The sequence below is a fragment of the Lates calcarifer genome, linkage group LG15 (genome assembly GCF_001640805.2).
Source record: "Lates calcarifer isolate ASB-BC8 linkage group LG15, TLL_Latcal_v3, whole genome shotgun sequence".
Lineage (NCBI taxonomy): Eukaryota > Metazoa > Chordata > Actinopteri > Centropomidae > Lates > Lates calcarifer.
The window spans coordinates 27,446,059-27,461,597 of record NC_066847.1 but is presented as its reverse complement, the minus strand read 5'-3'; the positions used below and the strand labels follow the sequence as shown (position 1 = coordinate 27,461,597).

The 15,539-nt window shown below is 41.6% G+C and overlaps 1 protein-coding gene across 1 annotated transcript; it reads left to right on the top strand.

Annotated features, from left to right (window-relative positions):
* Window positions 1-1,924: 1,924 nt before the first annotated feature.
* On the top strand, window positions 1,925-15,493 carry gapdhs (glyceraldehyde-3-phosphate dehydrogenase, spermatogenic). The gene is made up of 11 exons (XM_018684158.2): window positions 1,925-2,032; window positions 11,170-11,226; window positions 11,691-11,787; window positions 12,507-12,613; window positions 13,396-13,486; window positions 13,600-13,718; window positions 13,895-13,976; window positions 14,123-14,274; window positions 14,396-14,558; window positions 14,815-14,912; window positions 15,009-15,493. The coding sequence occupies exons 2-11, from the start codon at window positions 11,198-11,200 to the stop codon at window positions 15,076-15,078; spliced, it is 1,008 nt and encodes a 335-aa protein (XP_018539674.1). The 5' UTR covers window positions 1,925-2,032; window positions 11,170-11,197; the 3' UTR covers window positions 15,079-15,493.
* Window positions 15,494-15,539: the final 46 nt, after the last annotated feature.

The window sequence follows — 15,539 nt, the reverse complement described above, 5'->3', positions numbered from 1 at the left end:
TACTGACAGGAACAGCCAGCTCAACATTTACTGTACACCCATCACCAACTATTCCTGTCCTGTTGCTTTTCCATTTCCCTGACCTGTTTGTTGTCCCTTTCACTTCCCTCACCTTGCACAGAGCTGTTTAGTGTTACAGCAGTGCCTTTCCATAGTGGTGAGACCCACTGCAGGGTCAGACTGAATATAATGATAGGTTCAACATTTACTGCTTTTGCAAAAACTTGCCGTTGCCAATCTGACCACTTTCCAGTATTTCTCACTGAGAGAATAAAGTGTTTCCACTGCAGTGAGCACCACAAACAGAAGAGTTTCACTTTGAAAACAAGCAGAGGTCCCCCACAATACCATGCACTACATTTCAGTACGTCTTTATCTTTGTTGAAAATCTGGAATAAACAGGAAGGCTGCACACTAATCCTAGTGTGTAGAATGTTTTTTTGTCCAGGAGATGGCGTCATAGTTTAAACCCCTGGTCCTCAGTGGGTCCTATGGTGCTGCTAAAATGTAAAAATGTTTAGAATGACAAAAAGTAGCAGAAGAACTATATACTCTGATGAAAAAACACATAGAAATAATAATAATAAAAATATCCAGCATAAACACATTTAATATTATATTTAATAATAATAGATAGATAAATAGATAGATAGATAGATAGATAGATAGATAGATAGATAGATAGATAGATAGATAGATAGATAGATAGGTGGCGCTGTTAGTCTCATACGGGTCTCGAATGGGTTCATACGTATCTTTATACAAATGATGCTTTACAAATAGATGTCTGAGAGGTTAAAAAAATAAATAAAAACGAAATGAGATTAGAAATACAGTGAGATCGGGACCAGTTTATTAAAAGTATAGAATCCAATCTTGCTTCACAATCCGGAAATCAAACGCCCATCAGAGATGACGAAATGCAAGAGGGGGAAATGTGTGCAAATCACGTTGGTCAAGGAGTTTTCTTCCTACTTGTACTGCACTACAGGGACTTCCCATGTTACACTTCTGTACGTATCTTCCCTCACGTAGGCTTCTTCTCAGTCTGACACGTGCTGTGACATGAGGAGAGGAGAGGGGGGGGGGGGGGGGGAGAAGTATAGATAGTAATAGAAAATAATAATAATACGTATTTATATTTTATTACTTCTTAGTTTTATTCTGTTGTAGCCTGCATACAAACATACAATCCATCATGCCTAAGCAGCAGAACAGCCTGTATCCTTGGGAACGTGACATGTTAGTTTCAGGACTTCTTACATAACAGTGCTGCATCCATCCATACATGTACACACACGCGCGCACACTGCATCCATAGGCGATTCAGTCTGCAGTCTTTCACAGATCAATGCACGATAGAGACCTGGTTATAAAACATTCGCCTGTACAGACCATGCAGTCCAAACATGCAATGAATGACCAGCCAAGCAGTTACATGAATACTGTGTTCTGGCTGTTGGGATCTATTGCTGTTACTCTGGTTTCATGTCTCCATCATGGATGTATAAGACCTCTTATAACACATCCATGGTCTTCGTCTATTTCATGTATTAAGCTACGTTCCGCCGATGTTTCATCACATTCACGTGTCCAGCTGTATGTAGAGGGCATGAGACAAAATGCTTCATCATTCTCCACTTCCACGTTGGCATCCTGCCAGTGTCTCTCTGTATCCCTCCTCCGTCTATGTCTGTCTCTCTGGTAAATATTAGTTCTCATCACAGACACAGGCTATGTCTGTCTCTCTGGTAAATATTAGTTCTCATCACAGACACAGCCTTCACGTCTATCATGAGAACAAGTTGTGTTGAGAAGACGTTAACCAGACGAGTGTTTCATCCCTCTAGTTACTATGGCAGCTATTGGGAGACCGTGACCAGGCCCTCGTTCCGAATGGATCCCAGCAGCAAAAGATGTCATGACGTCACGTCGCTAAGGCGACCGGGCTCCCCGAGACACGTGTCTTGTATAAAAGAGGAAGGCGGCACTGAGGATTGCGCAGACAGACTCCACAAGCATCAGCCGTGAGGTAAGCTACGCCACCGATTTATCCTTCAGTGAGTAGAAACCCATCTAACGACTAGGTCCTATACATTTAACTACATTATCTAATCTGAGGACGTTTCAACTGTTTCACACGGTTGAGCCTTCACTTCAGTTACAAATGTTACCTAACCTGCCGATGCACACCAGATTAGTTATCTAATGCTGCCTAATGCAGTTTTAAATTACAATTCCTCATCTTTACCGTCAAAATTTATCGCAGAATTTGTTAAGACTTGCGTTACTGAACGCGGAAAACGACTTAACGGAAGCCAGTGACCACCTTGTAGTCTGTATTGCGAATTTAATACACCTATAGCTCTCTTTTAGCCAGCCACGTATCCATTTAAAGTGAGAGGATGGGAGTGGTGGAGCTCAACGCTCATGAAGCGATAGGATTGTTCATACAGTGTCCTTCGCAGGATGCACGCTTTAATGGTACAGGAAGAGAAAGGCGAGGATGGGAGGGGATGCGGCCATGGCCTTGCAGTCTGAAGAGAGCCTGCTCGTTGTGTAATGCTTTCTGCCTGAGTCGGTTCGTTGCATCATTAGGTTACACCAGAATTCACGGAAGCCGTAAACTCCGCAGTATTAACATGGCAAGGAATGGTGCCCAACTGCAGAAAACCCGCGTATAGTAACGATGGTCCATTCATAATGTATAATTCATTCATCTGAAGTTAAATCGTCATACTGAGCGGGTAACGTGACATTGGCTGCTCCCAGTGCTGCATCTTTGCGGAAGTGGATTACTCTCCATGTTATGTAACCTAACACAAAAATATACTGTACATTATCGCTTTCATCGCAACAGAATCCTAAACTATGGCCTGTGTAGGCTTTAAAACCTGACAGTAATACTGCAGTGGTGCACTGAGCTGTAATGAGGCGGGTATATGGGTTGAATGAGTGTACGTGAGAAGAGGTGAAGCTACGTGCTTCCCCTGCTCCTCTTGATGAAGTCTGTCGTCGTTGCGCCATTAGATTTCAGAGATGAATTGCACTCTCTCAGTAGAGGTCACGGTGTACGCAAGAAACGAAACGGGAGAAATGAAAAAAAAAATCTGACTTTATTTTATGTCGAAAGATGAGAGGCGTGCTGAAAGTCCTCCTCTGATGCGTTTGAAGGGCAAAGAGGTAGTGTGGTGTCGCATGATTCTGCCGCAGTTTGACTTCAGACTCGACAGACCTGTTGATGCAGTTTGCAAAGAGGCCTGCCTTAAAAAAAAACAAACTACACAGTTAATTATATCTCGTTGCTATTATACCAGCCATACAGTAGACCTTATAAGTGCAACAATGGTTTAATTAGAAAATTAAGCAGAGGAACGAGCCAAACAAGTGGGGAAAAATAATGTGGGGTAATAATGGGGTTTAAATAAATCTGCAAAATGACAATAATAAAAGTACAGTACATAATACTGATACTGATACTAATTGTAGCAGTATTAGCATTAGTATTAGTTTTAGTATCATTTGCTGGCAGTTACATCCATCTATGTTCTGTAGGTGTGGTAAGATGCAGCCATGTCTGGCCTAGTCTCCCTGGTGAAGGTCATCACTCCAGCTGGGGAAGGTCACAGCAGGCCCAGAGCTGCTGTAGTGATGCTGAACAGCTTCTAATCTTTATTCTCAAACTCCTTATCAACTTGAATGTTATTCACACTGGACTTGGGGATGGGGAGTCACTCCTCCCAGCTCAGGCTCTGGATAAATGAAGGTTATTACTGTAATAACAGGCCCAACCGAGCAGTATAGTTAAAGATTTGTGCTTTGTGCTTTTAAGGCCTTATGATCATAGATTGGGAAGACTATCAACAGTCACATGCCATGCATGAGCAGAAAATAGTTTTGTAATGTTTTCAATGAACATGAATTATAAATTTATATAACAGTCCTCTAGATTGATTTGTCCACAGCACATATAGACTTTCCTTATCCAACAATCCAGTTCTGAATATATTAATATTGACAGTGACTGTAAAAAAGTATGCTGTACTTTAAATTAAAATTTGTTTTATAGTTTCATCAGTGCATTTTCTGTGGTTGAATGCCATATTAATGTATCATTATAGGCCAATGGTGCAATGGCAATATGATGAGCTAAAAACATGCTTGCTCTTAGGTACATAATTATTTTAGACACAGTGATATTATGTAATGCACAGAATTTTTTAGCTTGTCATGTCTATCATAATCAGTTTGACATTCATCCTGTCCTTGTGAGCGCTGTAGATCAGGTGTCAGCTAAATGTCCTAAATGTAAATGTCAGTGGCTGTGTGACTGACATGTTTCCCCTTTTCTGAGCAAGGAGTAAACTATTAGGCAATTAAATTAGCTGGGGCACACTAACAACACACAGGACATGTTATTCCAGCCTATCAAAGACTGCAGCCATGTTATTAAGGAGACCATGGAGTCTTTATGACAGTGGACATAGATGTGGACTGGATTCTCTTTCTGTCAAAAGTATAGACATTTTTTTCTTCTTTCAGATTAGTGACTGTGTGTTACTCATGTAACACGTCAAAAAATCCTTCCTCTTCCCTCTCATTCACACTTCAGGGCAGACCACAGATTAGTTTACTGCACCCTGCAGTTAGTTGGTAATTACTTATACTAAAAGTCAGTTTTGCCATGAGACTAATTTACATACAGGTTTGAGTCATTTGTCCCTCTTGGGGCTGTTATGAGTTGTTTTCTCTAGATTGACACAAGTTTTCCGCTTAAAGCTGGTTTGTGGGTTTTTCTAGGCTGATCTTATTATGAGTATCCCTCTAGATCTTTCTCTGAAGCTGACTTATCAACCAGCCATCTTGTCCAGGATGTGTGTAAGAGAGAAGGAACTCCAGAGTGACTCAGCACTCCTGTGCCTAACTGTTGCCACTTTAAGGAAATAAACCCTGCAGTAGAGAAGGACTTATACAGCTGGGACATAAAAGGCCCCTACTTGTACAGCAAAGCAGCTTTGCCATGCTCTTTATACATATTGCAGTTATTTAAAGGTCTAAACGTTTGCATAGCTAGCATGATATGAGGGAGGTGACACACAGCATGAAGGTGTACTGTAGCTTGATAGCTTGGGATGGACAGGACCTCTGTCTTAGGAAGGACATCTGTCATCTTCCTGCTGACACAAGCTCATAGGGCTATGGGTAGTGTGTGTCTGTGTGGTCCAGCATTACCTCTGCAGAGTGGTCACATGTCTCTCTCCTGTTGACTCCTCTGCAGTTTGATACAGCACACCTATTACTAATTCATGATTGTGTGTGTGTTTGTGTGCATGGACAAGTCAGTATTACACCACAATAGTTATCTTATTATTTTCACTAACTCAGGTCTGTGTTTGTGGATTTGTTTGGAGGAATACATAAAACTGTCACCACTTTACACTTTATAAATTGAATGGCTCCTCATCATGCTAATTTTCAATGATGAATGTCTTATAGAAATGGTGCATCACTTATCTGTCTGTCCCTGTAAGCAGGAAGCCATGCCTGCTGAGTAGGACACAGCCTGAGGTGTCGCATGTGTGTGCACTGGTGATGTGATGGTGTTGGACATTTAACTGACCAGTTTATGGCAGCAAAGTGACATTGCCTCAGTGATGAGACTATAAAAAGGGAGAAAGTAGGTATACTGCTAGGGAGGGGAAGAAAGAAGAAATGAGCACAACTGAAGTTCCTTGAGTTACAAACACAGAAATTTTAACTCACCTGTAATAGTGTGCGCATATAAGAATGTATAACTGTCTGTATTCGATTTATTTGATTCACTAAGAGGCGGGCAAGAAGGGACAGCATTACCTAATTGGACAGTCTGTCTGGCCTCTAGCCAATCAGCCTGCTGCAGTGGAAAAACACTGGAGAGAAAGAGGGTGTGACAGGGGAATAGAGACGGTTTGCATAGGCAAGAAACGCTGAAAGAAGGGCAGATGAAGGAGGTCTGGGGGAGTGGTATAGTGGGCAGGAAAAGTGAGAGCAAAGTCAGTGAGTTCATTCACTCACTGATGAGTTTCCAAATTAACACATACTGAGGCAACTGGAAGAATGAGTATTCTAGCTTTAGTCTAAACATAGCCCCTCCTGACATGAGTCTAGCTTGTTTTCAAGTTGTAGTTTTACTGTGTAATAGTCAGTCTGTAAACCAAATAAGCACACCACCATAATTCACCATAATGAATTATGTGAATGGTTTAGTCTTTGTCCTTTCAGTGTGTGAACTATAATACTACTGGAAAGATATACAGTAGTCTATCTGTGCTCATCTAAAACTCAGGTTCATATAAGGACTAGCAGCAAATGACTGAATACACACACTGTCCAAACACTTGAAGAGAAGAATTAGTGGCTGTTTGGCAAATGGTTAGTGCTTGACATCAGAGGATGTGTTGGCAGAAGTGTAATGTTGTGTCATGCTCCTCTCTTCTCCTCTCCTCTTTCACTCATCCAACAGATTTTATCAAATTTTTGAGGTTTTACCATCTGATGCAGATTGCTGTCATTGTCCTTTTCTGGTCGACTAGTAATGAGTCATCTTTCTCCCAGTGCTCCCTCCAGTGCACATATGTAGACATGACCATATGCACCCCCACTGCTGAACCTCTGTGTTTGTGTGAGGAAAATGGGTCGCAGCTCAGAGGAAGGGTAGGGATTGCAGTAAATGAGGGGGGCCAGACAGACAATGAGTTGCAGGGACAGACAAATAGGGACATGGAGGTTGGGCGCTGAATTTTAATGATTAGTTTGGGTGGTGGGGAAAATTGGGGGGGGCAATAATACTCATGGAGCCAAAAACAGGAGGGAGAGACAGATGAGAATATGGGAGAAATTAAAGTGCATTGGGAGAAATAACAGATGAACAAGTACAAGAGGAGAAGGAGACAATAGCTCTAACATTTAATGAAAGAAGTAGTATGAGGATGAACAGAGCATGGATGAAGAGACAGAAGGAAAGAAGTGGATAGATGAGTCAAGAAATTGACTCTAAGGGTTTGTTCTTATGTTAAGCTGGTGAAGAAGGAGTTGTGAGATTTATGGAGTGCGGGGGGGGGGTTAGTGGACAGCTGGAAAGACTGGACGGGTGCACTTCCATTCAGACACAATAAGAATCTCTTTTCAGAATGGTCTCAGTCCTGCTCCCTGGCTAGCCAGTCATAAGGAGATTGCTGCACTGCACAAATTTGAATCATGTATTTTGCTCACATCAGTGGCAGTAGTATAGACAAATCAGTTCACATGCTGACACTACCACTGAGGATAACTCACTAATTTCACATGGCTGTGTGTTCAACTCAGTGGTAAATGTGAGTGCTTTTTTGGTCATATAGAACATTCAAAGAGCCTTACACTACAGGTCACATTTATCCATCCACGCACACATCCATACAGCACTCCTTCTATGCATACAGCGCTCTAACACACACACACACACACACACACACACACACACACACACCAGTGGTACACCATCAGGGGCACTTTGGGGTTCAGGATTGAACCACTGACCCTCTGATTGGTGGGTGACCCACTCTAACTCTTGAGCCACAGCCACCCAATCAATCATGACCAGAAGTGAACTGCATGAGTTTTAGCTCCCATACAGTTGATTTTCCAGCAGTAATCATGGTGACTAGTCATGGGCTTTCAGTATGTTATTCTTAAAGTCTGTCCTTCCATGCTAGATTACTGACAGTAAATCTATGATGGGTAGTAAATGCTCAGAAAAATGTTGAACGAACCTTACTACCCTTCATATATATATATATATCTGGCTGCCTGTCTACCTTTTCTTCCTACTTTTTAATGAGTGTCAGCAGATTGCTAGCTGCAGTTAACAACGTGTAACTTCTCTGCTCTGCTCTGCTTTAGCACAGTACCTCTTCTGTGAGCTGTCATTGCAGAGTGTGTGCCGAATACCGGATCAGGGCTGACTTGACCACAGTCGAAAGAGGTGTGGTGGAGAAGTGGGAAGGTGCTGGCTATGGAGTTGATTTTCCTAAATGGCATCAGAAAGTTAACTGTATAATATGCAGAAAGTTAACTGCATAATATGCAGTTAACTGTATAATATGCAGAAAGTTAACTGCATAATATGCAGTTAACTGCATAATATGCAGTTAACTTTCTCATATTATGAGAAGCTTGTTGTTACCAAACATATAAACACTGGATATTTTAACTATACTATAGAATACTAAGTCCATCCAAGTGTTGGAAATGAACTTCTTCCAGAGCAGTGTAACCACTCCCTCCTCTCCCACCTATTGGCCAAACCACCACACTGTTGCTAGGCAACAGTAACACATATAGGGGATGTGTCGTAAAGTACATGCAGGCAGACTGGTGCAGACAGAGGGTGACACAGATACATGCACCTGCCCATTAGTAAGGTCTCCAGTACTTGTCTAAGCAGGCTTTTGCAATTTCATAGTTTTCGCTTTAATAGCCAAGCCCCTCCGCTACTCTCAGTCCAGCCCCATTTTCCATCCTCTTTTGAGAAGCAGAATAGCCTACTCTGTTTAAAAAATAGTATCATTTGTCAGTAGAGTAGCCATTTTGTGTTGTAAAACCCAGGGCAACTACTCTATTCAGAGAAAATGGAGAGGTTAGCATAGAGAGAGAGAGAGAGAGAGAGAGAGAGAGGGAGGGAGAACTGAGGAGTGAACTTAGAAGTCAGATAAATTGTGAAAAAGTGCACAGGCGACTGGGGGAAGGAGAATTCAAAAGAGAGGAAAGAGAGGTAACTATGAATGCACAATAGGTAGTGGTGGGAACCAAAACCAAGTATAAAGGAGAGGAAAGACATAGAAATGTGAGGTTATGGTCATACTTTACCTCTCTCTCTCTCTGCCTCTCTCTTTTTCTCTCCCTTTATCCCCCTCCATTGCTGACCTTGTATTATGTATTATGGATGCTAGCAGCAGAACACAAAATGGTTGCTCTGCCCTGAAAGAAAGGTACACAAGGGAAAATGCTAGACAAGGTCAAACAAATAAACACAACAAATGAACTTTTTAGAGGTCTGACAGTTGGTAGACTATTCAATAAATTGATTCTGACTGGCAACAAATAGTTTTTCAGTTCCAACAAAACAGGGCATCTATTTGTGTTTAATAACAAGTCAATAAATCCAGGTTCAAATGTTCCAAGCCATTATTTACCATTGTTCATGTTTGAGGGTGTGTGGGAGAATTGAAAGAGATGATTTATCCTAATCTGGTTGCCCCTTCAGTCTATTTAAAGTGCTCCCACAATGCATTTCACCAGATTGACAGCCTGTCCTACATGCTCCCCACAGAGACACACACATGCACTCACACAGAGAAACGTACACACACAACAGATTAAGAGATTACAGTAGTCTAAAATGACAACCAACCAGTTTCAAGGACAATCCTCGTTGCCCTTACTCTACCTGCGCCAGTCACACACAGACACACACCTTAGCTACTGGTCAGGCTAGCTGGATAATAGTATTGAGTTAACGTATCTTTTCACCTGTATGAGTAAGTATTTGAATATATGTTACAGACAGAAGTCTCTGTAAATTTGCATAATCTTATAGATATGAGACCTCAGTAGAACACAGCCTTTAGCGGGCCTGTAGGTGCTGTTAGTAAAGATTTGTTCCTCTGGTGTATTGGACCCAAATTGGGTCACATGTGTTCATCTGTTTGGTTTCCACGTTTTGATTTTTAATCCTAAATGAACATATTAGTGACCTAATCTAGATACAAAATCTTTCATAGAACAAGTTGCATGACTTTGAACAGATTCGGGAAGCTGAATATGATATCAAAATGTGTTTGTTGCTGTTAACACAGACAGATCAAGGACAGCAGAGGAGAGGCAAGAGGTGGAGCTTAAGAGAAGGAAGGAAGAGAGAAGGGAAGCACATTTTAGAGAAGACGAGGGCAGGAAAAAAGGGAGGAGAGGACAGAGAAGGCGTGGAAAGGAGATGAGAGGACAGTATGAAAAGGAGAGGAAAGCAGAAGAGAAAGGAGGCCACATAGTTGAGTCAAGGCCAAGCTTCTTCTCTGTTCAGTCAGTAGACAAGTCTCTGTTTGTTGCGTTACATGCCTACCACTTTCTCCCTCCCTTTCACCCCATTGTTCAAACATGTCCCTGCATGATATAATACCTCCTTACTCCTGCATCACACGATATGTGTCAGTCTGTATTTTTACATCAGTGGCTAACCTTGCACACCCTCAGTTTGCTACTCTGCCTTCAACCACAGTGTCTGGCTCATATTGTTATACTAACTTCATAAGTTTTCTGCTCACCAGGCTACCACCTTGGTGTTTTTTTTCACTCTTTAGTGCTAATGCATCACACTGGCTGTGGGTCACACTGTGAGGCTACAGTTATTTAGACCTTACAGCTGACACCACAAGAGAAAATAACATTAAAAGAGATGAAGATGGTAAAATTTGTTCCACAGAGAAAATTTACATGAAGGAAGAGGTTCTCCTGCTAGCATGTTAATTCACTTTACCTCGTATGTGTAAATGAGAAGACAGGGTGAGAATGGATGGCAGGAGAGTACAGATGGTAGCAGTGTGAACATCAGTGCATATGTGACAGGCTGAGGAATACAGGAGTAAACAATTTTAGAAAAAAAGTGACAATGCAATGGCAGGCTTTGTAAAAGCAGTGACAAACAATCCACTGTGGTTTGAAAGGCCCAAGGAGAAGAAGGTTCAGACCAGAGAGGCAGATTAAACATGGTCACATTACACCAGTGCAACACATACAAACACACACACGCACAGCTTCATTGTATATTGCCAACAACTTAACTAACCTGATTAAAGCCACTTCCTGCTGCCAGGGCAACACTTTGCCTCTTTCCAAGCAGTTACACATGCTTGTTTCCTTGTTGTCAAGCCTACCGTCTGATTTTTAAACAGTGACAAAGAGGAGAGGACATTTTCTGGCACATTAGTAAGCTGCAGTGATTTCTGGTAGTGAGAACAGATGCATTTTGTACCTAGATGACTGAGTTTGTTGCCAGCTAGAGGATATTACTAAGTGAGATTGGGTAGCCTACATTATATGTAATTTTCAGTGGTAGTTGTTTTTCTAATGTCATTGTTTTTTTCATTTTTGTTTCCTCAGACTCCACACCCTGTAAGCAGCAGCAGCCATGTCAGACCTCTGTGTTGGAATCAATGGGTGAGTTGGGAGCACACACACATTTTATAAACAGGATTGTTCTGACTGATTTTACAATGACATGATGTCAGTGAAGCATATTTTAATGATGGGTATTCTCTGTAAGTAAATGGTTATTAATAAGAACAAAAAAGCATTTCTTCCTAGAATGAATTTTCATAAAAGCCATGCCTAATTCAGTATTCCGATATGAGAGAGTAGGCATGTGCAGCTGTGATGTAGAACAGTACATACACAGTACACATAACAATGCAGTAAAAGCTGTAGTTTACTTGAATTACATACAGCTTTGAAGTTTTATGTTGGGCTGCAGCTCCTCCTCTAACCAGTGTGCTGTGAGGAAGATTCATGTGAGGTCCCAGGAGTGGTTTGACATCCTGAGGAAGTTTCCCACCATTTTCTCACAACAGCTATTATTAATCTCTCTCTCCCTCTCTCTCTCTCTCTCCCCCCACTCACTGTAGTTTCGGTCGTATTGGCCGTCTGGTCCTGAGGGCTTGCCTTCAGAAGGGCATCAAGGTTGTGGCCATCAATGACCCCTTCATTGACCTGCAGTACATGGTGAGTAAACTTGCATGTACATACTTTTTTCACACATTTTATTGAAAATCAAGTGAAGTGCCTGTTGTATGAGATTTATCTTGTAATTACTCACTTAAAATATAGGGTAGAAACACAAGATTCAAGTCTACAGTATACAAGGAGGCTTCAAAAAGTTCATGGAAAAAGGACAGTTGGAAAAAACTGTTTAAGTTATGATGTTTATTTTTGCGTTACAACATGCATTTAAGGGTTCATGTTAGAACATGTTACGACACGTTGGTACGAGAACATACAGGTGCACTGAGATCAAAATCCCTGCATATGATTTATAGCTATGTACTTTTTCCACAAACTTTTTGAGGCTCCCTCGTATGTTGTTGAATGAGGATGCTTCACAACATAACAAAGAGAAAAAACTACTAAAACTGAGCCATAGTTACACATCAGGGGACAGTTTATCAATACCTAAACTGAATATGAGTTTTTCTTTCCAAATTTGAGAGATTTCTCTGTAGCTTATTTGTCATTTGGATGTAATTCTTAAGTTTGGAATCAGACACTACCAGTACCTCCCAGGAAACAGAAAGAGTATTAAGGCATTTGTGTTAAGATAATGTATTAAATAAGATAATGTGGTGTTAGAAAAGTATACATTTTTGTGATGAAGCAACCAGAAACCCTCATATCTTTTCGAACCACCACGCTACTAACCACATCTTCTACCCCTTGCCTCGTAGGTCTACATGTTCAAGTATGACTCAACCCACGGTCGTTACAAGGGTGAGGTCTCGCATGAAGATGGCAAGCTCATTGTTGATGGCAGTGCTATCTCTGTCTTCCAGTGGTAAGGAATGATAATGATTAGTGGTTAATGGATGTTGCTGTAGAGATATCAGATATCAGCAGTGTTGCTAACCAGTCACAGCTCAAGTGAGGCCAAAAACAGGTCCACTAATTTATCATGATGGAGATCAAGTCCCACATCAGTATCTTTTTAATTTTAGCAGAGAGGTCTCTGTAATAGAGGCAGCCATCTAAGATTCAGATTGAATTTTTATTTTCCATTTTAAATGTGAGGTGCAGTATTCAATGCCATTTTGTCTTTACTGTAATATTCTGAGTGAATTCCTGGCAGTGGAATGAGGCTGTCTGCTGCCTCAGGCCTCCCTCCTGTAGCTACCCCACTTTGTACCGGCTGTTGTTTTAGTCCACTGAGTAGTGGTGCCTCATCTCTACAAAAGGCAATACCAACAAAAAGGAGGGTTATAGAAGAGACATTCCTGTTCCATAGCTCCTCTTTTGTGAGGTTTCCCTCCTAGCTCTTGTTCACTTGTTTTGTCAAAGCTCTTAAACCTTACGTCCGGTCAAGTGAAAAAAAAAATCTTGTTCATTACTAATATGAAATTATCCAAAGAGGCTGTGTGCACTAAATTAGAAAGCACAGGATGTACTGTTCTAACAAGATTATCCTCCACCACCACCCCTCACTTCTCTGGTCCTGTATGTAACTTGTGCTCTTTTTCTATATCTTTGTTTATAGTATTTTTGTGTTACTTTCCCTTGTGTTTAACATGACTAATCACCAATCATTTCATGTTAAACTGACTGTGTTCTTTCTTTGACTAGTATGAAGCCAGCAGAGATCCCCTGGGGCAGTGCTGGGGCCAAGTACGTTGTTGAGTCCACCGGAGTCTTCCTCAGTGTGGAGAAGGCCTCTGTATGTATATATACATGTAAATACATATACGTATACACAGACTAATGCATACAGACTCTCAGATGTTCCAGTTTTTAACCTGCACCCTTTCTTTCTGTCTTGGCCAATCACAGGCTCACATCCAGGGTGGAGCTCAGCGTGTGGTTGTGTCCGCCCCCTCACCCGATGCTCCAATGTTTGTCATGGGAGTTAATGAGGACAAATACGACCCTTCCTCCATGACCATCGTCAGGTAACATACCTTTGGTCTTGGACATGCATTTGCATTGTACATTTACAGTGTGAATCCATGCAAACATGTTTCACATCTTCATCAGAACTCTTACATAATTACAAAGTTTGTCTAAATGTTAAGAAAATTAAATATAGTCTGGTAGTTACTGATCTGGTCTATTTTTCTATTGATAGTAATGCCTCCTGCACCACCAACTGCCTGGCCCCCCTGGCCAAAGTCATCCATGATAACTTTGGCATTGAAGAGGCTCTTATGGTAAGTCATATTAAATCTGTGTTCATCCTTAAAAAACACTGGTGATTTTTCACAGGTAGTGCTATATATTTACCCATAAATGTGTGCTAGAGGATTCAGCCACTAAGGAAAATGTATGTTTCATGTATATAATATCTCCTCTTTAGACTACAGTCCATGCATACACAGCCACCCAGAAGACAGTGGATGGGCCCAGCGCTAAGGCCTGGCGTGATGGCCGTGGTGCCCATGCAAACATCATTCCAGCCTCCACTGGTGCTGCCAAGGCAGTGGGAAAAGTCATCCCTGAACTCAATGGGTAAGGACAAGCACTGTCAGCTTCATCAGCCTGATAATCAGTGATACCTTTGCAAAGTGTGGCAAGGAAGCTGAGAAAGAACAAAAAAGTCCAATATCTCTCTTTTGTCCTCTCTCTTTAGTAAGCTGACCGGCATGGCGTTCAGAGTGCCAGTGGCTGATGTGTCAGTGGTTGACCTGACATGCCGTCTGTCCAAGCCTGCATCTTACGCTGAGATCAAGGAAGCCGTCAAGAAGGCCGCACATGGATCCATGAAGGGAGTTCTGGGTTACACCGAGGACCAGGTAAAGCACAAAGTTAATTCACATACTTTGTAAAACAAACACATGAAAGGTTTAATAATGCAAGGACTAAAATTCTAACTTAGAGTTACAATTCTTGTAATAGATATTTTATATTATTATAAAAATGGAAAGCAATATTAAAAATATGACCTTTTTGTCCTCAATTAGTATTGACTGCGACTGTGTATTTTTCAATTTGTAATATATTGCCTGGCTACACAATATCTGACTTGTAGTGCATTTTGTGTTTTGCAAGGTGGTGTCCTCTGATTTCATTGGTGACAGCCACTCTTCCATCTTTGATGCTGGTGCTGGCATCTCCCTCAGTGACAACTTCGTCAAGCTCATTTCCTGGTAAGTTTTCAACAATTGCAGCCTGTCCCATGTGGAAAAAAAAGTTTTATTCTTCAAAACTGATTATTTAATATCTCTGTCTTGTTTTCTCTCCAGGTATGACAATGAGTATGGCTACAGCAACCGTGTCGCTGACCTGCTGATGTACATGCACACCAAGGAGTAGATGTTTCCTGTCCAGAAAGGAAGTCAGGAAAGGGACCACCCCAACCATTCTCCCCCCACCCCCCTGCTCTTTTACACACAAACCCCACCCATAGACAAGTCATAGCATCACAGCCCTTAGCTCTACTACAGTATACGTAGGCAGCAGCAACAGTGTGTTTGAGTGTTCTGTTGTTTTCCTTTAATGATGAGATTGGTCGGTGACAGTATTTGTGTCCGTGTGCCCCCTCTCCACCTCCCACTGCCACTTTAGATGTGTCGTTATGGCTCAGTGCTATGGTAACTACTGTATCCATCTCCCTGTTGGTGTGTTTTAAAGGCTTAATCACCAGTGGAAGGAGGAAGCTGAGAGGCAGAGTTACTGTAACTCCGCTTAAGAGTAATGAGACCAAGAAATAAAACTTGAAAAACCTCAAGCTGTCCAAGTTTCATTGTTATTACGATCTGCTCTCTGCTTTCTAT

Coding starts and splice junctions, on each gene's coding strand:
- gapdhs (XM_018684158.2), top strand. CDS start 11,198: ATGTCAGACCTCTGTGTTGGAATCAATGG. Junction 12,614..13,395: donor GCTATCTCTGTCTTCCAGTG/GTAAGGAATGAT, acceptor TTCTTTGACTAG/TATGAAGCCAGCAGAGATCC. Junction 14,559..14,814: donor TGGGTTACACCGAGGACCAG/GTAAAGCACAAA, acceptor GTGTTTTGCAAG/GTGGTGTCCTCTGATTTCAT.